At 44.0% G+C, this 27,130-nt stretch overlaps 1 protein-coding gene and 1 pseudogene across 2 annotated transcripts; both read left to right on the forward strand.

Moving 5' to 3' along the window:
* The first annotated feature begins 5,419 nt into the window (after positions 1-5,419).
* Positions 5,420-24,030, forward strand: Cenpa (centromere protein A). Of its 2 annotated transcripts, none has more exons than XM_010604810.2 (7): positions 5,420-7,728; positions 9,471-9,684; positions 11,245-11,417; positions 16,272-16,378; positions 16,821-16,898; positions 17,170-17,347; positions 23,954-24,030. In XM_010604810.2, the coding sequence occupies exons 2-6, from the start codon at positions 9,653-9,655 to the stop codon at positions 17,302-17,304; spliced, it is 525 nt and encodes a 174-aa protein (XP_010603112.1). In that variant the 5' UTR covers positions 5,420-7,728; positions 9,471-9,652; the 3' UTR covers positions 17,305-17,347; positions 23,954-24,030. The 2 variants fall into 2 exon arrangements, with proteins under 2 accessions (XP_010603112.1, XP_010603111.1); XM_010604809.3 differs by lacking the exon at positions 23,954-24,030 and adding an exon at positions 17,636-18,401.
* Positions 17,618-24,507, forward strand: LOC104848758 (annotated as a pseudogene).
* The last annotated feature ends 2,623 nt before the right edge of the window (positions 24,508-27,130 follow it).

The raw sequence follows: 27,130 nt of genomic DNA on the forward strand, positions 1-27,130 counted from the left end.
AAGGTCCAAGATCCCAAAGATGAGTGTAACTGTACTGTATACCTAAAAAGTACCAATAAATTTAATGGAAAAATAAAGTACTTAGAAGACCTGACCAAGGGTAAACACTCGTGAGCTGGGTGTGATGGTGCAAGCCTATAAACAAAGCACTTGGAAGGCTGAAGCAGGAGGATCTCTGAGTTCCAGGCCAGCCTGAACTCCGCAGTGAGAACCTTTCTCAAAAAAATAAAGAGTAAACACTGGAGAGAAAAAAAAAAAAAAAGATACCAATACAATATAAAGTCACCCATCTGCCATGGGGGGGGGAGAAAAACCACTGGATACATGCTACCTGTGATTATTTCTATTTTTCACACCGGAATGATATTTGTGTATGACATGTTTCCCAAACTGACGAATCCAGGAACCATATACTGGGCATCCATGCAGCCCCAGGATCCAGTATGCTGCCTTGCTGTTAAGCGATGCTCAGTGTGCCTTACATGAGTCAAACACACAGGTTTTCACAGACTGCCACTGCTGTTAGCCAGCAGTGGGCTTCCTTCCACTAAGTACAGGGATTTGAGGTTTTTGGTGCAAGGCTGGAGATGGAACCCAGGGGTAGAGTGCTTCAACATGCAAAAGGTGTTGGGTTCCAACCCAGTGCTGCAAAAATAAAATAAACTTTAAAAAAGTCAAACAGGAAGAAAAAGGGCAGATGATATAGTGACAATTTTAGTTTAGTTGGTAGAACTTAGTACCAAGCAACAGACCAACCTAGACATCTCTCCCTGTGCTGGGTTCTGGGGCCCTCACCTGCTCTGCCAAATGTGTTATCATCCATCAACTGGAGAAGGGAATTGCTGTGGTTAGAATTCCTTCTTTGCCCCTTCCTTTCTCACTGTCCACCTTACTAGGTGTCACCCCAGAGCAGTGGCCGGCTTCCTGCTCTGTCCGAGCAACCTGAGCCATGTGTGTGACCTCACTGAGACACACCTAGTGGTGCCCTGCTCCTGGTCACCAGCACCTCTTACCCACTCCCCACCTCCGAATCGAGTGTCCCCTTCCTACACAAGCCCTGTCTTCTATGGGGTCATCACTCCAACCTCCATTCATCCAGACAAGGACTGTCTTGGGACGGGGAGGGACTGATCAGTGACGACTCCAAAACACAATTCAGTAGCTCTGCATAATTCAGTCAGTCAGGGCTTTCAGAGAATGCCCAGCTTCCCTTTTCACTTGTTTCAAGAGGAAAAATGACAAACTGGAGGCAACGAGGAACAGGAATTACAGAGTTAAAAGGTCAGGGTTGCAGATACATTCAAGAGCGTAACACAGAGGAGAGTCTTGGAGGACCTACGGAATCACTGGGGAAAACAGACATTCATAAGCAGAGAAGAGTCATGAGAGCTGAGGAGGGATACTGGATAAAGGAGTATTTCAAAGGCCACATGAGCTGTGTGTGTGTGGCACACACGCGTAATCCCAGCACTTGGAAGGCTGAAGCAAGTTCAAGCCCAGGCTGGGCAATTTAGTGACTTAATACTGTCCTGTCACAAAATAAGAAAAGCATTGGGCTGGGAATTTAGCTCAGTGGTTCTGCTGCCTGCTCTGCAAGCGCAAGGTCCTGAGTTCAATCCCAAGTACCAAAAAAATAAATATAAATAAGAAAAGGGTTCATTGGGAGCCATCCAGACTACTCTGGGTCAGGAAGGATGTTTTATTCCTGGCCGAAGTAGGGAATACTACCCCAGCAGAGATGGCTGTTGGGTAATCTGAGGAATGATCTATTTCTACTTCCTTGACTTCTGACTTTTATTTCCATCCATGTGGGCAACTCACTGCAAAGTTTGGGTTCTTTTTAGTAATGATAGACATTAAAACTAAACAAATTTACTGAAATTTTTTAATGGGAACACTAGAGGGAAGATAGGAGAGGACTCCAGCTTGGGTAGCTGGAGGGGGACACCCTCTAATACAGGGTTTTAGCCTGGCCCATCCACAGAGGCAGAAGCTAGCTTTTCAGTGTTAGCTGGTGATCATCTGGAATCCACTTGGTCTTTGTTCAGTCCCGGTGTCATAGTTCTAGAATTTGTATGGCTGAGAGGTGGTTCCTTCCCAGAAAAGGATTCTCTCTGCTGTGGTGGTCTCAGTCATGTGAAGCTCTGCTTTTTCTGGAATCTAGGTGCTCACAGGCTTAGGACAATGGCTGAAGACTTTGAGGCACAGTTGAACGTCCCTGGAAACCCCAAGCTGGTGTTCTCAATCTTGGGTGGGATCAGAATTGTAAATTTATGACTAATCAACCTTGTTTTGCCAATTTTTAGGTAGACACTCCCTAAATGATTAATGTATCTATATGTAGAGCTGAGAAGAGATTTGACCCAGATCTTACAGTGACAAAGGATACAAAGTGAAAATCAAACTTTGTTTTGGGTGTTCTATCAATTGGACATCTGTAGGCCTAACCGAAGAATTAAGGTTCATGGCAAAAATGACTTTAAAGTCCCTGGCTATCCCAGGAAGAAACACAAATCATGTTTTTAGTGGAGCAGCAGATAAGGGCCCAGGATTCTGCCTGTTTCCCCAAACCTATAGTGATTCCTATTATTCTTGTACAGATAAAATTCTTGTACAGATAAAATTATTATTCTTGTACAGATAAAATGGGCTGTGTGTACCAAATAGGTCTCTATTTACTCCTTCTGTGGATGTCTCCACTTAAATTATTTTGAGATCTCGAGGTTTTTCTAAACCCTCACTGATGTCTGGACCTTACCAGCACATTTAGAGGATATTACCTTCTCTCAGCTAAAGTTTGAAACCACATGTTTGTGTGGATCTAATCTACAGGTAATGATTAAGAAAGGGAAGAACAATCACATCTTCTTTGCTTTTCTAGTAGCCCCCTCAGACCTGCGTCGCCAACTTGCTAATGACTACATTTCTGCCGAACATTACAGCTGTGCCCGACATGGCCTTAACCACTGGGTTTTCTAAAGGGTCTTACAGGAATGAGGAACACTGGAATTGTAGCTTCTCAGCCCATGAGGAAATCCAAGAAATTTTTTCTAGAATCTAGCCTTCTTCCATAGGAAGATTTAATAGAGTAGAGCCTTCAAGGCTTTGAGGGAGTCTCTGTCTCTGATACAATGACTCAACCATCTAACTCATTTTCTGTCTTCTCTTGTTCCTACACTGGGAACACCCCACTGCCAACAGTTGGTGCTAAGTGTTAGGGATTCCTAGGATCTACAATTTAATGTTCTGTTTCATTCAACTCCTCTGGACTTCAGGAGGGCTAGTATTCTCCTTGGCTCCCTTAGCCCACGTTATGCTTTAAATTTAGTTTTATTTTTAAAACATTAGAAATTCAATTGGCTCATAAATCAAAATGATATATAAAAATGTACACACTGAGAAACATCACTCCCTGTTCTGACTCCATCCACTCACCACTACCTCAGAGGCAGCCAATTTTATTAGTTTCTTATGAACTCTAGATTCTGTTCTCTGCCTAGTTTTCTACTTCTAATGGAACAAAGATAGGAATATCAGTCTAAGGCAGAATTAGTGAGTAAATATTTGCTTTGTCTGCTTAATGGCTGTTGAGGGTTGGTGTACATGGATTTCTTCTTTCTGTGTTGTCCAAGTTTACTGAAAAACAATCTTCTTTCTGTGATACGACTATACCTTAATAGACTTAGTAAAACATTTCCTTTCTTCCTTTACTTTTTTATTATTGCAAAAATACATATAAAATTTATCACCCTAACCTTTTTTTTTTTTTTTTTTTTTTTTTTTACCAGGGATCAAACTCGAGACCTTGCTCTTGTGAGGCAGGCAGCAGAACCACTGAGCTAAATCCCCGGCTATCTTAACCACTCTGAAGTGCGCAGCTCTGTGATGCTTGAGGCTGAGCTTGGCTGAATTAAGAGACACTGGAGAGGTGAGAGATCATGCTCTACTCACCAAAGGATGTTCACAACTGGATGTATGGCCAGCAGGTGAGACGCAGCCAGAAGTGGGTAACCGAGGGTGTGCCTGATGAGGGTACCTCTCAATGTGCTCTGTCTGACCCACTGTGCTTCCCAGCCATGGTGAGGTGAGCAGCTCTGCCTTTCTGCCATGGTTTTGTCTTGAAGCCAGCCAACCATGGACTAAACGTCTAAAACCGTGAGCCATATTAAACCTCCCGTCCCTTAAGCTGTGAGTGTCAGGTTTCTTGTATCTTAGCCAGTACAAGTTCAGTGGCACAAAGTACTGTACATTTATATAGTGTAGCCATCACCACTGCCCATCTCTAGAGCTTCTCTCACCTTCTCAACCTGAAACTCTATCCCCGTTAAATTCTAACTCCCATTCCACTCTCTTCCCCAGCCCCTGGCTATCACTGTTCTGTTTTCTGTCTCTATGAATCTGACCACTCCAAGTACTACGTAGAAATGGGATCTATAGTGTCTGTCCTTTTGCAACAGGCCTATTTCATTTAGCATAATGTCTGAAGTTCATCCATGTTTGTAGCATGTATCAAATTTTTTTTTCTTTTTAAAGTGGAATAATATTCCATTGCATATTCCACATTTTATCTGTCCATCCATCGATCAGTGGACATTCACGCTCTTTCCAGGTTTGTGCTGTTGTGAATAAAGCTGTTATTGTTACTGGCCACTCAGGTCTGCAAGTGCACTGCTCCCAAACATGGGAGGCGTAGTGAAAGGAAAAAGCCTTCATTCGAAGCTAGCTCTGAGGAGTTGGGGGGGGCGGCCAGATCCTTGAGTTGCCTCAAATCACCCTCTCAGCATATCCAGGCGTGCCGTAGGAAGGAAGAGAAGGGAGAAGGAAGTACAATGAGACAACAGAAGACTCTAAAGCTTGCTTCATCCCTTCTGGCTTATTTCTACTTCTTCCTTTCCTTGTGCAAGAGGAACTGGATCCCAACCTGGCGCCAGCATCTGCATATTCATCCACCACCTGGCCTGAGAGAAGGTGGCTGTTTATGCCCTAGGCCCGAGGAAGTCTGGAGAAGCAGTTTGTCTCTAGAGGAAAACATTACAACTCTCAAGTTCCACTTTGCCCTGCCAGTTACACTATGAATATAAGGGTATAAATTCTGTTGCAAAACTTCAGTTCTTCTCCATTCAATTCTTTTAAATACACAGTCAAATGGAATCGCTGGATCATATAGTAATTCTGTTTAATTTTTTTTTCAACAACAAAAAAGATTTTATTTGTATAAACTTGCAGAAGGGAGATCTTAAGAGTGATGATAGAATTGTTTCCTTGGGTTCAGGGCTGACTGCAGGCCTCAGTTCTTTACCCTATAACCTCCCACCTCCACAACCCTGAAGAGATTCAGAGTGTACAATACTCCAATATGCCACTCTGTTAAGAATTTTTTTTTGAAGAAGAGATTGTATCCTTTTTGTTTTTGATAAAATTGCCCAGAACAGCTTCAAACTTGTGACCCTCCAACCTCAGCCTCCTGAGAATATGGATTACAGGAGTGCAACACCCCTGGCATAACAGACAGGTATTATTGTGATAAAGCAAGAAAAAGCACTTCATGAGTTGTATTTCTTACACAGAAACTTTAAAAAGGGCATACACAGTACTATAAAAATTTACATTACATTTGAAAACACACCACTTATTATTATTAGAACCATATATATCATTTATCTCTGTTTCCCAAAACCTTGATTTGTGAGCATAATTCAGAAACACACTGGCAATCCAAAGCACTTGTCTATCAACGTGAGTTTCCCCATAAGAAATAACAGAAACTCAGATGATTCATTCCACAACCCAAAAAATTCACATCAAAATTATTATAATACTGTAATATAATACAAATAATAATGAAAAATAAACAAACTGACCTGCACTTACTTACCTTTAAAACCTGGTGGCTTATGTGAGGGAGTCAGGAGGGAGGAGGGCTATTGTACAGGATACTTTCACTGTCACTAAAAGAATTACTGCTGTCTATTGGCTCCACGGAATCTTTTTCTCTTTGTGCCACTTTACCAAAGAATCTGTCCAGTGACACTTGTTTTGCCTCCTTTTGAGGATTTTGCAGAAATGAGACACTGCATTGTCATTAAACAGATTCATCACTCATGTCAGTGGCATAGCTGAATTTTACAACTCACTGTTGCAGCCACGTGCCCCAGTTGTGAGGCACTGCTGAGCTTTACAGCTCAGTGTGGCAGCTCTGGAACACAGCTCTCATAATTTGAAGATTCGGAAATCTGCTGGTAAGTGGAAGAGGTGGGAAAAAGCCTTTATTCACTGGCAAGTCCCAGTGGGCTCAGAGGATTCTGAGCACTCTACCAGGAATGAGAGCCTCCCTGTACAGGGACCTGCAGGGTAGGTAAGCATGCTCAATTAAGCGGGGCTGTGGTGGGGGGGTGGAGTTCAAGAACTTTGTGGAAGCAGAGGGGCCGAGTTACAGAATGTTCCTTGGGGGGGGGAGCTTAACAGAACCTTCTTGTGAGGGGACAGAGCTTAACTGAACATCCCTGAAAGGACGCAAAGTTCAAACAGCCGCAAACCATTTTGACACATTGGGTAGGAGCCCAGCAGCACAAAGTTACATTTCCAAAACAAAACATTTTGTGGGAAAAGGAAATGGAGGCAAGGCCAGGGCCTGTCTAATTGTACAGCACTTTTCTATCAATTGTCTTTGCGGGGAAATGATTATGATAGGTGTCTTCCTGTCAGCTTCACGGGCAGTAATGTGCCATGACATGTTTCCTGAACAGAGCATTACATTACTCTAATGTCAATGAAGTTGTAGCATCACTCTGAAACCAGCAAGAATTTAAAGCAAAAGGAATTAGACATGTTGAGTGTAGACACCATGAGAGCTCTAAAACAAAAGGTATAACAGAAAGGAAAAGGATTTGGGGGCATCGTATGGATTGATTTTTATTTCTAAACACTTGTTTGTCGATCTCCACAACCCACACAAGCAAGAAATTTTGTAACCTTTTCTGTTACAAGCAAAAGGTCCTATTGGTCACAGTGAGGTGGCCCTGGTGGGTGTGGCCAGCTCTCCATTGGCCCGTTGGTTCTGTGACGTCACAGGAGCCTTGTGAGGCCACAGCAGTTAGCTATATAAGGCCGTGGTTCAGGTGGGTCTGTTGTGGGTAGACGGAGACTGTTGAGAGAGAATTTGGTGGAGATTGTTGTTGATTTGGTGATTGATTTGGTGGTATGGGGAGTGTAGGACATCGTGACACTGTGCCAAGCAGTGTGTCTGATGATTGTAGTGAGAGAACATCCTGGCTGGGCCTCACGACCAGCTCATACAGATACAGACTCTAAGATAACTATGATGTGCTGGGCCTCATTGGAGAAGGCAGCTTTGGCAAGGTGTTCTTGGCAGAAGATTGTGGCACACGCATGCTGGTCACCTTGAAGGAGTTAACAAAGGCAGAGGGGCAAGCGGCCTACATTATGATGGAGGTTGGGTTACTGAAGGACCTTTGACACCCTAACATCACACAGTTGCTGGAGGTAATAGAAACTAAGGACAAAGTACACCTGGTCCTAGAATATGTGATGGTGCTCAACCTGTGGTAACTGATCTTCCAGACCGAAAGGCAGAGGCTGCAGGAGAAGGATGCCTGGAGGATTTTCTGAGACATCTTGGGAGCGGTGGATTACTGCCACCAGCAGGGCATCATACATGGGGACCTCAAGCCTGAAAATGTTTTGATTGACGCCCAATTCCGTGCTAAGGTATGCGACTTTGGGTTCGGGTTCCGGTTCCTCCCTGGGCAGGAGGTGACTGCGGTTGGTGGCACACTGGTGTACCAGGCCCCAGAAACAATCTTGTACCAGACGTATGAAGGCCCTCCCCTCAATATCTGGGCCCTTGGCCTGATATTATATGAGATGGTTACTGGGACATGTCTCTTTTGTGGGGATCCATCCGAGATAACTGAAAACATCATTTATGGGATGGCCTCTTACCCCAACTTCATCTCCACGAATACCAAACACTTCATCAGAAAGCTCATGAACCGGGACCCCAGCATGAGGCCAACAGCACAGAAGGTGCTGGAGCACCGGTGGCTCCAGGGTATCCTGCCACCCCGTCCTCCTGAGCCATTTCCTGTGCCTGCAAAGAGGGCAATTCTAAGCCATATGGCTGGGATGGGTTTCGACCCACTAACGGTGATGGACACCCTGAGGAGGAAGAAGTATAATCATGAGATGGCAACCTTCCTGTTGCTGCACAGCCAGGCCCTCCAGGGGCTGGGCTTCAGAAACCCGGTGAGGACTGTGCATGCGGCTGCAAAGAATACATCATGTCACCTGACAAGTCCTGCACTCTCACCTCACATCCCCTGGACGGCCAGCAATCCTGTCCCCTGTACTGGCTGCTTATTCCCCAGACTGAAGCCCCGAGGAGAACAGGGTGGCAGAGGCTCCAAGCTGCCCATGACCATCCAAAGCACCCCAACTCTCAGCCTGTGCCACAGCCTGGCCCTACCGCTCCCAGCCCATCCCACAGCCTGGCCCTGCCATGCCCAGCGTGTCCCGCCAGCCAGGCCTTGGAGCTCCCCGCTGTAGCTCCAGAACCACCTCTGCCCCTGCCAACAGTGGGCATCAATACTGGAAGGCTCTCAAGAGGAGCATCACAAGCTGCCTACAGGCCCTGTGCTGCTGCTGCCTGCCATCCTGTGGGCACCGCCGAAACAAGGTGGCCCCAATATAAGTAGCACCCAGCAGAATCCCAGACAACCCTCAACCCTCAAGGAGGCTGGGTGGTCCAGGTGCTTTCTGAGTGAGCTGTATCCTGATGATGTCACTTTTCATGGTCAGGGTAGAGCTCGAGTGAGGAGGAGAGGGGAGAGGGATGGAGGAGTCGTGGCCAGAGGGAAGAGTCTCAGATGGACATGAGGACTTGCTGTCAGGTCTACTGTAGCATAGGGTGGTGGTGACCACGGTCAATAATGCCTGGTGTATTTTCCCATGAGTGTCCATTTCATATGTGTCCTTGCCGTCTTAGTACAGAGCCATGAGGGCAACTCCGTGGATGTGGACGTCCTACCCATGGAAGACCAGCCACATGGGAGGAAGCCACAGTGAATCATCCTGCAGCCCCATCTGGGGAGCTAGAGGGAAAGGGTTCCAGGACAACTGTGTTCCTGGGGAGGGAGGGAGGAGGGTGCACAGCACAGAAGGCTGTGCTTGAGTCAAGAGCTAGAATTCAGTGGGAGGGAGATGGAGGAGCAGGAGGAGGGGATCTCCCTGACTTCTGTGCCATTGCCAGAGGGAGGCTCCCCTAAGACCAGGGAGTGCCCAGCACCTTGGAGCCTTCTGACCACAGCCTCCTGACTGGGTGCAGGTAGATGTGGGGCTGGGTGAGGGTGGGGTTAGTTGAGCAGAGCCGTGACTTTATCTCACAGTCCTCTGTGGTACAGAGCTTCTCTGCTCACCTCCTGGCATGTCCCTGTGTGACGGTTTCCACCAAGGAGCCACAGAGGAGTTGCTGGCAGGACGGTGATCCCAGGTGAGGAGAGGCAGCCCTGCCTGTTCTGAGGACTGGGACACTGCTGTTCCCCCGGCCACCATGTAGAAGCCTAGACTCGGCCATGCTGTGAGCAGCCCAGGAGTACGCAGAGGCCACACTGATCCTCCGCCTGCTGACTGCACAATGGGAGCCACCCCAGCCCAGTCACCACAGAGGTGTGTGGCAGCGTCTCTACATCATCCCAGTGCCAGCCACGGAGCATCCTGGCCCAGAAGTCAGCACAGCTGAGTACTGAGGACCAGGGTCATGCCTCAGCCCAAGTGGACCTGGCCTAGGCCCAGAGCCCCATAGCTAACATCTCTGTGGCCTCCCTGCCTCCTCCTCGGTCATCCAGGACGCAGTCGGCCCCAGCCCAAGGAATCCTGCTTCCAGGGTGTCTCAAACTCAGCCTGTCTTTTCCCCATGCGCCATCAGCACTGTACAGCAGATTTGTTCATGGCACGGATGCTGGGGACACTCAGAGCCAAGGACAGAGGTGTGGGCACTGCAGACACCAGAGGTGCGGGGCCAATGCGGAGGGCTTCTGCAGGTGAGATCAGGAGAGGGATTCAGGAGCAGAACAGGGAGACAGTCAAGGGATCCAATGAGCCAGCCTCTGCCCCAGAGCAGCTGGATGAGGACTGATTCGGTGACAGCACCCAGGGACAGCGCTGCCGTGTGGCCAGCACGGTCAGCAGAGCTTCAGCATAGTGACCCACGTGATTCCCTGAGAGTGCTCAGTGCCCAGGGCTGCTCCTCCTCTTCCTGCTGTCAGGATCACTGGGATTTTATAGGGGAGGGAGGAGCATGACTCCTGGAGGGCTGAAGTGAAGTCCCAGATTTGTACAGGGAGAAGAGGGCAGGGTTGGATTCGACTCTGGAACTTCCCAGCTCTCGGTCATACCGTCATCTAGTGAGGAAGACAGCCTGGGACACCACGAGAGAAACAACAGTGTTGGCACAAGATGGTGGTGGTAGTAGCTTTCCAGGCTGTGGCAGGACGCCTGAGATTCATCAGCAGAGGTTTCAGTCCAGGGTCACTGTGGGCTTGGGCAGCACAGCACATCATGGCAGGAGTGTTGGAGGAGGAGAATCCTCACCTCATAGCACTTTTATTGTAAGCAGGTCGCCAAAACCCCTTTGTCCGAGGGGCTGGCGCTAATGTGCCAGATTTCACCCGCTTGGTGGAGGAGGACGTTCTTATTTATAATGTTGTTTTCATCGTCAAAATCTATGATGTGGATCTGATTATCATATTTAAGAGACTGTGTCCCAACCAAAAACCAGATGGCATCTGTTTCTGCAGGCTGAGGTGTGAGAGCCCGTGCCTGGAACTCCAGGCCAAAGATCAACGGCGCATCGTCCTCCATGCTGCTAGGGTGAACAGCCTGGGGCTCAGGCGCTCAAATCCTCCCTAGAGCCTGCGTGTCCCACGTGGGCGCTGACACAGTGTCCATTCCTTGCCTGTCTACGGCCACAGACTCTGAATTCCTCTGTTTAATTTTTTAAAGGAACCACCATACATATCATTTTTCACAGCAGTTGCAATATTTTAACATTCTCCCCAGCACTGCACAAAGGCTCCATGAAATTGCTGATTTGATAACCAACGATTTTCCTGATTACAGTACATGTTCACATTAGAGCATTTAGAAAATTCAAAAAAGCAAAATGAGGAAATTAAAATTCCCTTTATAAGTACAAAGATACGCTCTGAATTCCTATTTTCCCAACAGAAATGGAAGAGATTGTTTCCCTGGAATGATTCCATCATCATGCTTGACAGGAAGCAAGAACATTGCCTACGCCTACCGGCCTGGACCTCAACTCAGGGCCGCCATCCTGGGTGTCTGTCCCACGACCTGTGAGGTTCATGCAGCTAAAGTGGCTTCAGGGATGTCGCGCAGAGGTACAGCCCTGGCCAAGAGTATGCGAGGCACTGGGTTCCGCCTTCATTACAAGACTCAAGTGCTCCCGAGTCGCTTCTACGGGGTGCCCCCGGGAGGAGATGGCAGTCTCTGGGTGTGTTCCCTCGTCTTTAAAGCCACCTCAGGGTTGATAGGGCACAATAAATATTTGCGGTAAGTGACTTCCCCAGAGTTCTACAAACACACTCTCCGGGTCTTAAAACTGTGCTTTCCTTTTAGATCAGAGGTTACCAAAAGACCTAGGTACCACAGCACACCAGCAGCCTCCAAAAAAGCAAAGCGGAGGGGAAACCTACGCCTTACTTTACTTCTCCACGTGCCCATTGGCCGGCTCCGCAGTGGGCCCGCCTTTTGCCTGCTCTCCTCCTATCACCGCCGCCTTCCTTCTCTTGTCCTGTATTCTCATTGGTTCTTCCCGCGGTCGCTGTACGCCCGGCGTGCCAGTGTCAGCCACTGGGAGTCTCTGCCTTAGTGTTTTAAAAAACGCCGGCTCCAAAGTAGGCGGGGCGGGATACCCCTGCCCCTAAGACACGGCCTCTCCCCGCCGCCACTCTTCGGGCAGCGCCTGCGGCGAACTGGAGACCGCGGGGAACTGTTGGGCTTGCCTTGTTCTAACTTTACCACTTATCTGTTTTCTTTGATTTTTGCGATGCTGGGATTGAACCCGGGATCTTCGCATAGAGCTACATCCCCGTCCCTTTAAGAAATGTTCAGTTGGGAGACAGGAATTGCTGCGTCGCCCAGGCTGGGCTCTTCGGGCAGCGCCTGCGGCGAACTGGAGACCGCGGGGAACTGTTGGGCTTGCCTTGTTCTAACTTTACCACTTATCTGTTTTCTTTGATTTTTGCGATGCTGGGATTGAACCCGGGATCTTCGCATAGAGCTACATCCCCGTCCCTTTAAGAAATGTTCAGTTGGGAGACAGGAATTGCTGCGTCGCCCAGGCTGGGCTGGGCTGTGCGGTCCCCTGCCCCGGGCTCGCGGAGTGCGCCGCCACGCCCGGCTGATTGTACCGATTTCCAGCTTTTCCCGGAAAGGGAGACCGAGACCGCGCCGCGAGCAAAGTCACTCACCCGGCCACGGGAAGCACCGGTCATTCTCATCGTGCTTTTTTAACTTGCGGAAGTGTTGGCTTGCTTTTCTGTGATGATTTCGCGCGGGGAGGCGGCAGCCACTTTATCTTCTTCCTCTCCACTTCCGTTTTTATTGGTGCATGTTAGTAATTCAGAATAATGGTTTTTTATTTTGGCGTATTGGTACGTGCGTACAGCATATATTTATTGTTTTTATTTATTACCCCTTTCTCCCTTTCCTAACCCTCCACCCCGTCTTTATAAGTCTACTTTGGGTTTCCTGGCTCCTCTATTTATTTATTTAACATTTTAAAAGATTGCTTATATAAAAGAAGATATGTGATATTTAACTTTCTGAGACTGGTCAATTTCGCTTAGTGTGATGGTCTCCAGTTCCATCCATTTTTCTACAAATGACATGATTTCATTCTTTATTTTTTCTGCACACAGTACTGAGGATTGAATTCAGGGGCTTTGCAGTGAGCTACATCCCCAGCCCAGGCTCCTCTCCCCTCATGAGGGAACCTTGCTAAATTGCCCAGGCTGGGCTTGCACTTGTGATCTCTTTTTTTTTTTTTTTTTTTTTTTTTTTTTTTTTTTTTTTTTTTTTTTTTTTTTGGTTTTTTTGGTACTGGGGATTCAACTCAGGACCTTGCACTTATGAGACAGGCGGTGGCACCACTGAGCTAAATCCTGCACCTTGTAATCTCCTTCTTTTTGGCTGAGTAATGCTCCATTGTGTGTACGCACCACAGTTGCGCTTTATCCATTCATCTGTTGATAGCCATCTAGGCTGTTTCCACAGCTCAGCTACTGGGAATTGTGCCACTGTAAGATGGATATGCATGTGATCGCCGTAGTATGCTGTCTTTAATTCTTTGGGGAATATATTAAGGAGCCCTGAAGCTGGATCAAGCGATACATCTATTTTTAATTTTATGAAGACTCTTCATACTGATTTCCATAATGGTTGTACTAATTTACATTCGCACCAACAGTGTAGGAGTGAGTGCTGCTTCTAACTCTGGCTGCATGGCTGGGAGCAAGGTACAACAGTATATTACTGTTGTGATTGGGATATTTTTCTTTTCTTTTCTTTTATCCTAAAACTCATCTCACCTGTGCATCTGCTCAGTTTGCTGAATTCTCAGTAATAGTCTTTCTGTTGTATCAGCTGGAATTTTTAAGCAGAATAATATCATATCATCTGCAAATAATGACTGTTGAATCTTCTGTTTGCGTTTTTTACACATTTTTTTTTTTTTCCTTTTGGTACCGGGGATCAAACTCAGGACCTTGTGCTTGCGAGGCAGATGGCGAAACCACTGAGCCAAATCCCCGACCCCCCACATTCTATTTCTCATTGCATGATATTGTGAGGCCCTGAAACTAGCATTGTAGGAGCAGTGACCCGGCCTTCTTGTCTCCCTCATGCTAAAGGAAGTGCTAAGTATGATGTTTGCTGTTGCTTTCCAGTGTGGAAGGCTCCTTCCACTACTTCTGGTTAAATGAAAAGTTTTCCCTTAAATGGGTGCTTGACACTTACTTCCTGGCAGTCGTTTTCGGTTGCAGCCCAACCATGCACCCAGTTGTTCAAGCCAGAAACCTGGGAGACATTCTTTTCTCTTCCTCTCGTCTAACCAAGTATAAATTCAAGCACTTCTAATCCATATTGCATATTTAAACATGCCACTTGTCACCACACTACTCCAGAAAACTGAGTTCAGGCCGCCAACACCTTGAGAGTCATGGTGGAAGCCTCCTAACCAACCACTACTCCACCCACTCTTGTCAGTGACCTTGTGCGTCAGTGGCTCCTCGTTAACTTTAGGATTGAATCCCAGCTCTTTATGTCAGCATGTCAACACCCAGTGATAGCATTTTAAGTCCTGGTTCTTTTTCATGATCTCTGGGTTTTTTGTTTGTTGTTTTGTTTTGTTTTGTTTGAGATAGGCCCTTCCTAAGTTGCTAAATTATCCAGGTTGGCTCATACTTAGGATCCTCCTGTCTCAACCTACCAGGGTGCTGGGATTATAGTCAGGTGACACCACTTCTAGTTTATAACTCCTTGTTTTGGGATCATGGATTTCATATTTCTTACCCTTCTGAGACTATTACCTATAATTTTTTGTTATTTGTGATGCTAGGGATTGAACCCAGGGCCACAAACATGCTAGGAAAGACCTTTGCCACTGAGGTACTTCTCCAGCCTGTGTGTGTGTGTGTGTGTGTGTGAGAGAGAGAGAGAGAGAGTGTGACTGAACTTTATCACCAGTCCTTTTTATTTTTTAGTTTAAGGAAGGATCTCACTAGGCTGGCCTCAAACTTGTGATCCCCTGCCTCAGCCTCCAGGTAGCTGGGATTATAGGTGTTTGTCGCCATGCCCAGCTTTTGGTATAGGCTATTCTAATTCTTGAATTTGGTTTGTTTCTTTCATGGCGTTGGTCTTAAATTGTTTGGTGATCTTTAGCTGAGTTCATCTTTACATCCTCTGTGACTGCTACCTCTATCTATTAGAGGCTGTGTATCACTGGCGCACGGTAGGGAGGCAGGCAGCTGTCAGTAGCTTATCTCTGCCTTCCTTTCTCTCCAGTCCCCAGGAACTGCCCTGTGCCTTTGGCCCACGTCCCTCATCCTCACACGGGATAAAGTCTCCCCTGCCAGCTCCTGGCACAAGTCACCCCTTCCCCATGAGCTCTACAGATCTTCCAGCTGCTTGGTGTGGATTCTCTCACTTTGCGAGGGGCTTCACTTATTGTCAGACAAGGGCTGTAGCCGTGAGATTCTCCCCCTGCCCTTGGCTGGACCTTGAACAATAACCTTACTAATTTACTCCTTCAAAATGCTACCTTTGCATTTGTTTTCTTCTTTTTTAAAATTTTTTGTTCATCTTATCAAGATTCATTCATGCATTTTAATTGGTCCTTTTGTATTTATTGAGAAATTGTACTTTTTTATTCATTTACACTAATTTCTTTTCAATATGTATTTTGCTCTATTCATTTAGTAACAACACTTCAATTGAAATTAGCACAAGTATAATTTGATGTTTTATTTCCTGATATATATCTATATCAGAAACATATCATAATTATATATATTTGGTTTTTTTGGGTATTGGGGATCAAACTCATTATTATTTGTTTTAAGCAATTTGTTTACATTTTCTCATCAACATGAAGGTTAGGTCTTTTTGTTGTTCTTTGATATTCTTTTGTTTTTAATTGCTGAGTAAAGAATTTGTCTTTTATTTTTGGTTTTGATGAAGTTTTAAATTTTTAAATTTTTTGTTAGAATTAGAATTTGAGCCAGAGGCTATGACCGTGTGGCCTGTATCCATGACACTGGCACTGAGCTCCACCACTTTCCCAGCCTCAACTTGACCTCTGATGAGCTCTGGCCAACCGTCTTCCAAGTCCCAGCATAGTCAGGACAGGGGGCTTTTACCAGATAATCTCTGATAGTTATAAGCTAAATCCAAGGTAACCAAGTTTCCAATCTAGATGAGAAAGATAAAAGGGATACCAAGTTCATCGGGGCACTTGTTTGCTGAGAAGGGATTTGTATTCACGGAGCATTTCCTGGAAAAGAAACGCCCATTCGTTCCTGTACCATGTTTTATTCAGCACCTGTGAGTCTCCTGGTGGTTGAAGGTAGCAGCAGGCTGCAGTCCAGTGACCTGACAGTCCCTGTCCCACTGAGCCGCAGAGCACCAGCCCCATCCACGGTAGCTTCCCTTTCTGACCCAGCTCTCTTGCCCAGGGGCTTCTGGTCTGCGTGCCCGGCGGAGACAAGGCTGGCTCAGAGAGATCCGAAAGCTGCAGAAGAGCACAGACCTCTTGCTGAGGAAGGCACCCTTCAGCCGTGTGGTGAGCTCCTGGGAGCTTCTGTCACCCTGTGCTGCCCTTCTTCCTATAGTCGGCCAGGGCAGGAGACCCTAAGCTCTCTTCTAGGTAGCTGGGGGCTCTACATCTTCTGAAAAGGATTTGTAACTAATTTCAGTTGATTTGAAACTGTCGTTGGATGATATAAATGGAACCCTGTCATCCAGCCACACTTTGAGCCTGTTCCCTGTCCCAGGAAGCATCTCCTCATCCCCTCACCTCCAGTAGGAGTCATGCCAACTCCTCAGCTCCCAGAAGTTGACAGCTACTCCTAGCCAGACCCGGGGTTAAGGCCAGGACTGAATGACTGAAGTGAGGTTTGACTGGAAACACTGCAGACTCCGTCTCCCCTCACAGCTCTTCTGCTACTCTCTACTCCTCCCCACCCTTACCCTGCTCTCCACTCTTCCCCATCTTGCTTCCACAGGTAAGAGAAATATGTAATAAATTCTCCCGTGGTGTGGACTTCAGCTGGCAAGCCCAGGCCCTGCTGGCCCTTCAAGAGGTGAGAGAGGGCCCAGGTAACAGGGTGGGCTGAGAGCAGGAGGGAGAACCTTCCAGAATTCTGCAAGGCTGCCCAGGAGCGTCACAGGCCGCATCTGGCTCCAGAAGGGAGTGGCTTGGTAATGCCTGAGCACTTGGCGGGGGTTCTGTGTGGTGGCTGCAGAGCAGTCTTTGCTTCACTGTTCTTCAGAGCCCTCAGATTCAGCTCAGGCAGTCTTCAAGGAAAAGCAGCCATGCCCTTGGTCTCAGTTCCTTTTCTCTTCCTGCCTCAGGCAGCAGAAGCATTTTTAGTGCACCTCTTCGAGGATGCCTACCTCCTGTCCTTGCACGCTGGCCGAGTCACTCTGTTCCCCAAGGATGTGCAGCTGGCCAGGAGGATCCGGGGCATTGAGGAAGGACTCGGCTGAGCGCCTGCTGCAGTCTCCAGAAGTCCTTCCTGCTCAGCAGAGAGTGAGTGAAAACCTTGGGCTGCTCAGAAGGACTTTCCCTGTCCAGTCTCAGCCCCTGCTGTCTCACCTTCCCTCAGCACCCTGGGAAAGGTTGCTTAGGAGGCTACGGCTCCTGCCTTTTGTACAATGTTAAATAGAGATAATTTTTACTATGCCCCAAGTCTCTGGCAGAGTTGTCTCGCCATTTTACAAGGCCAAGTCACTTCATTTTATTTTATTTTTTTTTTAAGGAGAAGTTTTCTTAACTTTTGAAAATGCCTTGCTAGCAAATATGATTCCTAAATTTCAGGGCTGGCACCTGGGACCCCAGAGCCACCACTACACCCAGAGACGTCTGCGGTGCTTCCCGGACCTTGCTGTCTCTGGGCAGTGTGTGCGTGTTGCCTTTGACATTTTCTCTATGAAGAAGGAGACCATGTAGCTCTCCTCTGTAGCAGGGGCACTGTGTGAAGCAGCCAGCACAGCAATAAAGGCCTGAGAAGTGTTTGCCCATGGAAGACTACAGTCACGTTCAGTTTGTGAACCACTCATGACTGCCAAGGATTTTGAAGACATCAGCTCTGCTTTGTTATGAAAGAAGGATATTTACTTATTATTTTAGATCTTTCTGTACTATGTACTTTTTTTTACCATATGTAAATTTGTACTTTTATTTAAAATATAAGGGAAAAAAATGAGAGCATTTCAGTTAGCTACATAGAATGGCTGGCCAGGCACTCCTTGCATACAAATTTCCTCCCTCCAGATTAATCTCATCACTGCTGCCTGTGTAGTTTTTCAAAACAGAATTGAGGTTAAAATAGAAAAATTGTTTTTTCTGTTTTGGTGCTGGGGATCAAACTGAGGGCCTTGTGCATGCTAAACACGCTTTACCATGGAATTGCACCCCATGCCTGAAATAGAAAAATCCTCAGATCTTTCTGATTTCTCCTGATAAATTCCTGTCAAAATATCAAAATCCTTCAGAAATTCTGACTCATAGAATTTAACATTTTTTGCTTAGCTATAAATCACAGATGTATTATATCAGCCCAAGATTTTGAAGTGCTTTTTCAGTGTTTTTACAGACATTTTAGGAGAGATAATAAAAGTAATTTTTTTAAAAAATTGAAGTTACTATTATAGTATACAGACATTATATTGCACTTTTGTACCTTAACATTAAGTCATTTGTATTTTATCCCCAGCATTGCCAAAAAAATTTTTTTTACAGACTGAACATTAAGTTCCTCTTTTGTAATTTACAAACAGCCACAGAGAATTGAAGGAGGTAGTTTTGCCTCTGATTTAATAGAGTTGAGCAGCAGATAAAAACCTTGCCCTTCTGTTGTCACTGAAAGCAGTTTAAGAGATTTCCAGAGAGAGGAAGTGCCACCCCTACCCACTTGAGAGATGCTAGTGGTGAAAACGAGCAGTGAGTGCAGGCTACTAATGATGTAGTCAAGACGGACTATCAGACCAAAGGGGAGTGATGACTTTTATTGTTTAATAAATAAATTTTAATCCTTCAGAAAAAACTTCCTGTTGGACATCAAATCGTATTTCGTGCAGATGTTTGAACACAGCTTATCCATAAATATATTTCATATTGTTGTCAGTGTCATTAATTGAAAGATTGTAGTCTTGCTCTAGTCTTCTTCCTCTTCCTTTTTTGGTCATGCAGATTAATGGATTTCATTTTGGCAGATTCCCACAAACACATACTTTGATCACTTTATTCGTCCCTACCTTCCCCCACAGTTTCACCTTTGGGGGTGTCAATGACCATAATGTGTTTTGTTACAACCACGGCCCCTGTAAGCTACCCTTATATCCCCCTCCCCTACCTATTCCCTTTATCTTGTCTAACAATAAAGCACCTACTTTCTTGTCATCTCTTTTGGATTCCACATATTAGGGAGAACATGCATTATCTATCTGAGTCTGGCTTATTTCACTCAACATGATCCATCCATTTTCCTGCAAATGACAGAATTTCCCTCTTCCTGTGACTGAATGCTCCATTGTGTGTTTATACCACATCTTTGTTCATCTGTTGATAGGCACGTGGGCTGGTTCCATGTTTTGACCACGAGGAATTGTGCCACAGTGAACGCAGGTATCCAGGTACCCTGTTGTCTGCTGGCCTTCGTTTCCTCAGATATGTAAGAAGGAGTGGGATAGCTGGGTCAGGTGGTGGCTCTCCTCAGTTTTTTCATCCATCCTGAGAGCCGTAGTGGCTGTACTAATTTACATTCCCACCAGCTGTGCTGAATTTATTTTCCCTGCAGTATTTATTCCTCACCTTTTTTTCTTACCAGTATTTATTGTTTGTATCCTTGATGATAGCTGTTCTGGCTGGCTTGAAATGGAATCTCAGTGTACTTTTGATTTGCATTTATCTAATGATTAAAGGTGTTGAACGTTTTTTCTATACTTATTGGCCATTTGTACTTTTTTTTTTTAATTTTTTGAGACAGGGTCTTGCTCTGGTCAGGTTGGCCTCAAACTCGGTAGTAATCCTGCCTCAGCCTCCAGAGAGCTGAGATTACAGGTGTGTACCACCGCACCCTGCCTGTGCTTCTCTTGAGAAGTGCCTGTTCTAGTCACTTGCCTACTTATTAATTGGGCTACTTGGGGTTTTGGTGGTGTTTTTTGAGGGTTTCTGTTGTTTCGGTGGTACTGGGAGTTGACCATCCTAGCTTCACCCCCAGCCCTTTGTTTTTGTTTTTGAGCCAGTCTTGCTAAGTTACTAAATTGCCCAAGCTGGGCTTGAACTTGTGATCCTCCTGCCTCAGCCTTCCAGAGTGCAGGGATTACAGGTGTGCATCACCATGCCTGGCTTTGAGTTCTGTTTATATTGTAGATGTTAATTCTCTGTCAAACCAGCAGCTAGTAGGATTTTCTCCTATTCTATAGGCTGTCGCTCACCCTGTTAGTTGTTCCCCTTGCTGCCTAAACGAATTTGATGTGCTTCCGTGTTGTATTCTTCTTGTTATCTCCTGTGCTATTGAGCCCCTATTTGGGGCGCCTTTATACTCATGGCCTCAAGAGTTGGCCCTATATTTTCACAGTTTCAGAGCTTGTACCTAGCTCTTTTTTTTTTTTTCCATTAAGTTTATTGGTAAATTTAAAGCAAGCAATACAGCTACATTTTATCAGTGGGATCTTGTACATGATAGATCTTGGTTCTTGTTTTTTCCCCATACCCCTGCCCTCCCTTCACCCTTCCTAATTTACAAAGACTTTGTTTCCATTCTTCACATTTTTTTCTTTTCCCTTAATTCCTTCCCCTCCCCTTCCCACTGCCCCTTTAGCCATTTTCTTCCTGTTTCACACTCACAGTTATACCATTTGAACCTTATTTATACTTTTAGTTTTTCACCCCAGAGAAACTATTTGGTATTTACTCAAGTGTGTCCTATTTATCTCACTTAAGGGTATAGCCTCAATGTGCATCCATTTTGCTATAAATGTTTCTAGTTTCTCATTCTTTATGGTTGACTAGTACTCCATTTTATAGAAAAACCACATCTTTATCCAGTCTCCAGTTGAAGGGCATTTGGGTTGTTTCCAAGTTTTAGCTATTACGAACTGTGCCGCTATAAACATCGGTGCACATATATCACTGTGGTTTGATTCTTTTAATTCTTTTGGAAAAAGCAGTAGAGGGATAGCTGGGTCAGATGGAACCTCTAATCCTAGTTCTCTGAGGTATCGCCATATTGATTTCTACAGTGGCTGCACCAGTCTGCACTCCCACAAACAATGGAGAAGGGTTCCTTTCTACCCACAACCCTGCCAGCATTTGTTAATTGGTTGATTTCTTGATAGCATCCATTCTTTCTATGGTAAAGTAGAATCTCAGTGTTGTTTTCATCTGCATCTCTTGAATGACTAGTGATGTTGAACATTATTTCATATATTTATTTGCTGCTTTTACTTCTTTGAGAAATGTCTGTTCATTTCAGATGCCCATTTTTGAATCAGGTCTTTGTATTTGAGGGGGGAGTCTGAGTTGGTTGTTTTTTTGTTTGTTTTTAGTTCTTTCTATATTCTAGATAGTAGTCCTTTGTCTGAAGAGCAGCTGGTAAAAATTTTTTCCTACCTTGTAGGTTGTCTTTTAGTTCTATTGGTGATTACTCTTGCTCTGAAAAAACTTTTTAGTACAATGAGATCCCAGTTGTTGATTCTTTGTGCAACTTCTCGTGCTTCTGAGGATTTGTTCATAGTCTTCTCCCATGCCAATATCTTCAAGAGTTCTACCTAATTTACTTTCCGGTAAATTTAGTGTTTCTGTTTTGATATTTGGTTCTTTAATCCACTTGGATTTTAGTTTAGTGCATGGTGAAAGATAGGGATCCAGTTTTAATCTTTGGCAAGTTGAAAGCCAGTTTTTCCAACACCATTTATATATTTGGGTCTTTTAACCATTTTGAGTTGGTTTTCGTATGGGGTAAGAAATAGGGACCTAGTTTCAATCTTCTATTCAGTTTTATCATTCTAACATTTCTATCAATGTTTAAATTTCTGCTTTCACCTTTTTAATGCCTAAGAACTTTCTCTTTGTTTTGGTTTGGTTTGGTTTGGTTGAGACCGGGTCTCACTATGTAGTTGAGACTGACCTGGAACTCACTATGTAGCCCAGGCTGGTCTCAAACTCACAGCGATCCTCCTGCTTCAGCCTCCCAAGTGCTGGGATTACAGGGGTGCACCACCATGCCCAGCTCTCTTAGTTTTGAATATTTCTTTTTTTAATACCATTCCAATCAGTGTGCACACAACAAAACAAGCCATTGTAGCTATTTCAAGCAAAGAAGGAGTTGATGGTAGGGATTAGCAGTGACGTTATCATGGTTCGGCCTGAAGATCAGGAAGCTGCCAGTGTCCAAGTCCCTCTCACTGCTGCTCCGCATGCTTGCAGCTGAGCAAAGCCAGGCATCCCCACTTTCTCCTGCTGAAAGCACCTCTAGCACCCACTTCTGCTTCTGCTGCCAAGAGCAGGCCTCCAACAGAAAAACAAATTGCCTGCTTTGTTTTCCCACCTTCCAGGCCCCACTGGCCTCCCCTGAATTGAAACAGAAGCTTCTGTGAGGGAGTCTGGGACTATCCCTGGCCTCCAGCTCTGCTATGTTGTTGAGAACTCGGATGAGTGGGAAAGGGCACAGAGCAGATAGGATTCCGCACATATCCCTATCTTGCTTCATGGATGCAACACCATGTTAGGGTCATTTATTATAATTCTTTGTTAACTGGTTTTTGTTTGACTACACAATTTGTTTTCTCCAAGTTGTCCCATCCCCACATTTTGTTCTGGCCTGCCTTCTTCTGATTTTCTTTCTTTTTAATGTGTAACAGTCCTCACGTTTGAGGGTGGAGAAAAGGCCGAGGATTTAGCTCAGTGGCACTGCACCTGCCTCAAAAGTGCAATGTTCTCAGATTGATCTCTGGTACCAAAAAAAGAGTGGAGGAAGAAAATATACACTGGGAGTTGATGGGCAGCTTTGAGCTGTACTGTAGGATGGGCAGGGAGCCTTTTGGTGGGGAGCCCTGTTCTCAGGCTAGACCAGTGGTAGTGGGCTCTGTGTATCATTGGAAGCTCTAAAAAGTTCACATCCCTGGGCTAGACCAAGCCCAGAGGCCAGTTGTCTAGCCTCCTCTTGGGATGGGTAAGGCATTGCTGGTGCTGGGGCTGAGTGGAGAAGGAGAGGCGAGGATTGTTCAGGATTTGCTTTGTATGAGCCCAATATGATATCCCTACCTTTGGCCTCCCAGAGTCCAGAGAAACCCCCTGCGTCATTTCCTGAGACTAAGAACTCACTTCTGATGAGTTGAGTGGAGGACAGAAGCATTCAGGGATTTGATTATTCCTTTGACCACTTGCAGCCAGTCCTTTGCTTTGGCGAACACTCAGCACCACCCCCAGTTGTGGAAGCGTTTGTTGGAGCAATTTATGAATCTTGCAGAGATTTTGTAGTGTATGTAGATTTATGGTATCCAATCCTGCACTGCTCACTTGATTCTACTTGACTTAGCCTGTGAAATTAATCTCTACTTGTCCATCTGCTTTTTAACTTTAAAATCTTTGTTGCTGTTTTGCCTCTCTTCCCCCCAGCTTTGTAAATTTATGTTGATTTTTCTCACTCAACAAGAATTGTATATTAGCAGTTTCTTTCTTCGCGTGGGAAAGCTGATTCCACAATTTTCTGGGTTCTGTTTTTGCTCTTGAGATAACAGCCATCAGACCAACACTTGTTCCTTTGAAACTATATTTCTGCGATTTATCTTTTCTTAAAAGATTTTTATTTTCAGTGTCCTGCAATGTCATTATGTTGTGTCTAAGTTGTGGGTGTCTCCTTGTCTATCTTGCTAGGTATTCATTGGTCTTCTTGATGATGGATTGTGTCTTCTCATTAATTTCCATCATTATCTATGCAAATACCGCCTCTCCCTATTCTCTCTCCTCTCTTGGACTCCAGGTATCTGCTTTCTAGATCTTTCCACTGTTTCTTTTCCTCTTTGGCTTCCCTTCCCCTTGCTCCCTAGTCACTTTGCCCCCAGGGCTGCTGCTGGGGCAGCAGGCTTCCCACCTTCCTTAGTGACTTTACCTTTATTCTTCTGGCCTCAGGAGGGAGCATTTCCACTCAGCCTAGGCTGCTGAAGACCTCACTGGAGATCGAGCACCAAGTTTTAGATGAAGCAGGATCAGATGCTGATTTCCATCTTGCCTCTCCAGAAGGCAAAACTTTAGTTTTTGAACAGAGAAAATCAGATGGTGTTCACACTGTAGAAACTGAAGTCGGTGATTACTTATTCTGCTTTGACAATGCATTCAGCACCATTTCTGAGAAAGTAATTTTCTTTGAATGAATCCTGGCTAATATGGGAGAGCAGACACAAGATCAGGAAGACTGGAAGAAATACATTACCGGTACAGATAATGCTGGAGATGAAACTGGAAGACATCCTGGAATCCATCAACAGCAAGTCTAGAGTAAGCAAAAGTGTTCATGCACAAACTCTACTTAGAGCATTTGACGCTCGCGATAGAAATGTAAAAGAAAGCAACTTTGATAGAGTCAACTTGTTGCTGTGGTTAATTTCATTGTTGTGGTGGTTTCAGACATTTGAGTTTGTATGCTGAAGAGTCTATTTGAAGATAAAAGGAAAAGTAGAACTTAGCACTCATCTACTTAACAAAATTGACAAAAATGGGGCAGAAAAATGCAATAAGTTTTTACTGTTAATAGTCAAGACCACTAGTAGTCTTTTCCAAAATGTTTTCAGGCATTCTCAGTAAGTGTAAAATAAGTATAATTTTAATGTGGAAGTCTTCACTTTCTGTGCAAGTTACTTTATTGATCCAGTTATACTTAAGTGTATAACAGGAATATTTTACAAAATGTTCAGTTTAATTGAATTAGTCCATATTAATAACTGCACTTTTCTAACTTTGAAAATATTTTACAAATGTTACCTGTAAATTAAATAAATTAGCACTGAGCATAAAAGCAATACCATACAAACTGCTTTTACTGAGATACTTCTTTGTAATAGTGACAATTACAAATTAATTGTAGAAAATTTTAATATATCAAGTTATAAATCAAGTGAGAATTATGTAATTAAGGATTAAATATATCAACTTTTTTCTACTTACATATGTATGTCTTCTGAAAGATAGATACCTTTGAAATAAGGTATTTATTGAGATTTATTGAGATAAGATATTTTATTGAGATTTTTTTTTTTTTAAACAAAAAAATATATTTCAGGGCCAGGGATTTAGCTCAGTGATTCGGTGGCCTGCCTTGCAAGCGCAAGGACCCGAGTTCAACCCTCGGTGCAGTGGGGGGGAAAAAAAAATACACACACACACACACACACACACGCATATATATTTCAGTTTAAAATATTAGCCAAAAGTATTAATTTTGTATACTTAGTTTACATTCCCAGAAGCTGACATTTTATTAATTCTTCAAACTGCAAAGTCATACTTTCTCATTAAATTAGGACTAGTTTTCTCTTTGAAATGAAAATATATAATTAAAGGTTTCCTAAATTAAAGATATATAAATAAAGCTTGCTCATTTTCCATACAGATGTATTTTGTGACAATAGCTAAAGTATAAATTAAATTTTAAGTTAAATATAAGATAAAATAAATTTATTTTTATATTATCTATCAACAATGTTATTCAAGTTTTAACATGGTTATTGACTTCAATAACACATTATTGCCAGCAATTGTGAAGGAAATTCTGCTAAAAGGTTCTAGACCTAGTGTAAATAAATCCCTTTTTTTTCTGAGTTCTCAAAATTATCAGACACAAAAACAATTGAAGTAAACTTGGGAATAGCTGATTCAAAATAAAGTTTACTTAAGTAGAACTATAAATAAATATCTGTAATCTGATATGCTCATTATGACATCCCAATCCTATAATAAATCATAGGAGATATTTCCAATTAACTAAAAAAAAAAAAAAGTATCTGACTTTGTTTTCTTCAGTTACTGTTTCAAAATATCTTTATAGCTATTCAGGAACCATTTATGAAAGGTAAGCCCCACTATAAGGTTTAGCTTTGGGTATAAATATAACATCCATAAAATGACCTTTTTGATCAATTTATTGACATTGAAAGATTAGAAACAGAGACTCAAATTATAAACACCTAACATGTAAATAAGCCATATAAACATGAAACTCTCTACAACCCTGTTTATTGTAATCTATAGAATCTGACACCACACCTGCCTCACAGCAAAGGTCCTGAGTTCATCCCCAGTACCAAAAAAAAAAAAAAAAATCTGGGAAAATATCTGAAAGGAACAGTAATTTAACCTCATCATGAATAAAACAATTTTAAAGTTATAGCTATTTGTAATAAATAAATTTTGAGTTAAAAACAATCAAATTAAAAATTTGGGTATAGAATCCATCTGTATTTGGATAGAGATCTTAATGAACAATAACGATGCCCAGAGAATTGTGATGTGATATCATTTATAATTTGTGCTCAGAGTGGTGCAGAGACAGACATTTGCCTCCTCCTTAAGGCCTTTGGGATAAAAATAAATTTCTATCTTCCTAGAGGCTTTTAAAAAATGAGATTAATACCATATGTGATCAGTGACCTTAATTGGCCAAGAAAATGCTTTGGGTGGCTAGAAGTCCCCGTAACACATGCAAAACAAGAGTCAAGAAGATCCCTGCTTATGAAGAGCCTTCCCTTTTGCCCTTTCTATTCGATTCATAAGCAAAGGGCCAGGATTTAGCTCAGCGGCCACGCCTGCCTCACAAGTGCAAGGTCCTGAGTTCGATCCCCAGTACAAAAAAAAAAAAATCATAAGCACACTTGCAGTACCATAACTAATAAAGCAGAGTACAGGTGCAAACTACTGCAACTTTTCTATAAAACTGATTAAACATTGTACCTCTTACATATGTCTTTGCTGTACTGTTCTCTGATTCCTCACTGAATTTGTTACATCATCTTTTATGATAATATGATTTTTGTCACTGACTTTAAAACTGATTCAGTAACTTCTTAGCATATCAGAATAATAATGTCTTTATTTGAAAAGCAAAGACCGCTGCCTCCCTTGCTAAGCCAAAGGGCCCGAGTTCAAACCTGGTACCAGAAAAGAAAAAAAAAAAAAAATGAAAAACAAAGAATTTAGGAAGATTAAAGACAATGTTTGCGGGGGGTTGTTTGTTGAGTTTTTTGGGGGTATTTTTGGTACCAGGGATTGAACTCGGGACCTTGTGCTTGCAAAGCAGGTGACAGAACCACTGAG

The sequence above is a fragment of the Fukomys damarensis genome, unplaced genomic scaffold (genome assembly GCF_012274545.1).
Source record: "Fukomys damarensis isolate Sample0158 unplaced genomic scaffold, DMR_v1.0_HiC HiC_scaffold_2, whole genome shotgun sequence".
NCBI lineage: Eukaryota > Metazoa > Chordata > Mammalia > Rodentia > Bathyergidae > Fukomys > Fukomys damarensis.

What these genes read in the sequence shown, in the direction of transcription:
- Cenpa (XM_010604810.2), top strand. Translation starts at nt 9,653, where the DNA reads ATGGGAGCCACCCCAGCCCAGTCACCACAGAG. An exon ending in CCAGCCCAGTCACCACAGAG is followed by an intron (nt 9,685 to 11,244) that starts GTGTGTGGCAGC and finishes TTTTCCCAACAG; the next exon opens with AAATGGAAGAGATTGTTTCC. An exon ending in AGGCACCCTTCAGCCGTGTG is followed by an intron (nt 16,379 to 16,820) that starts GTGAGCTCCTGG and finishes TTGCTTCCACAG; the next exon opens with GTAAGAGAAATATGTAATAA.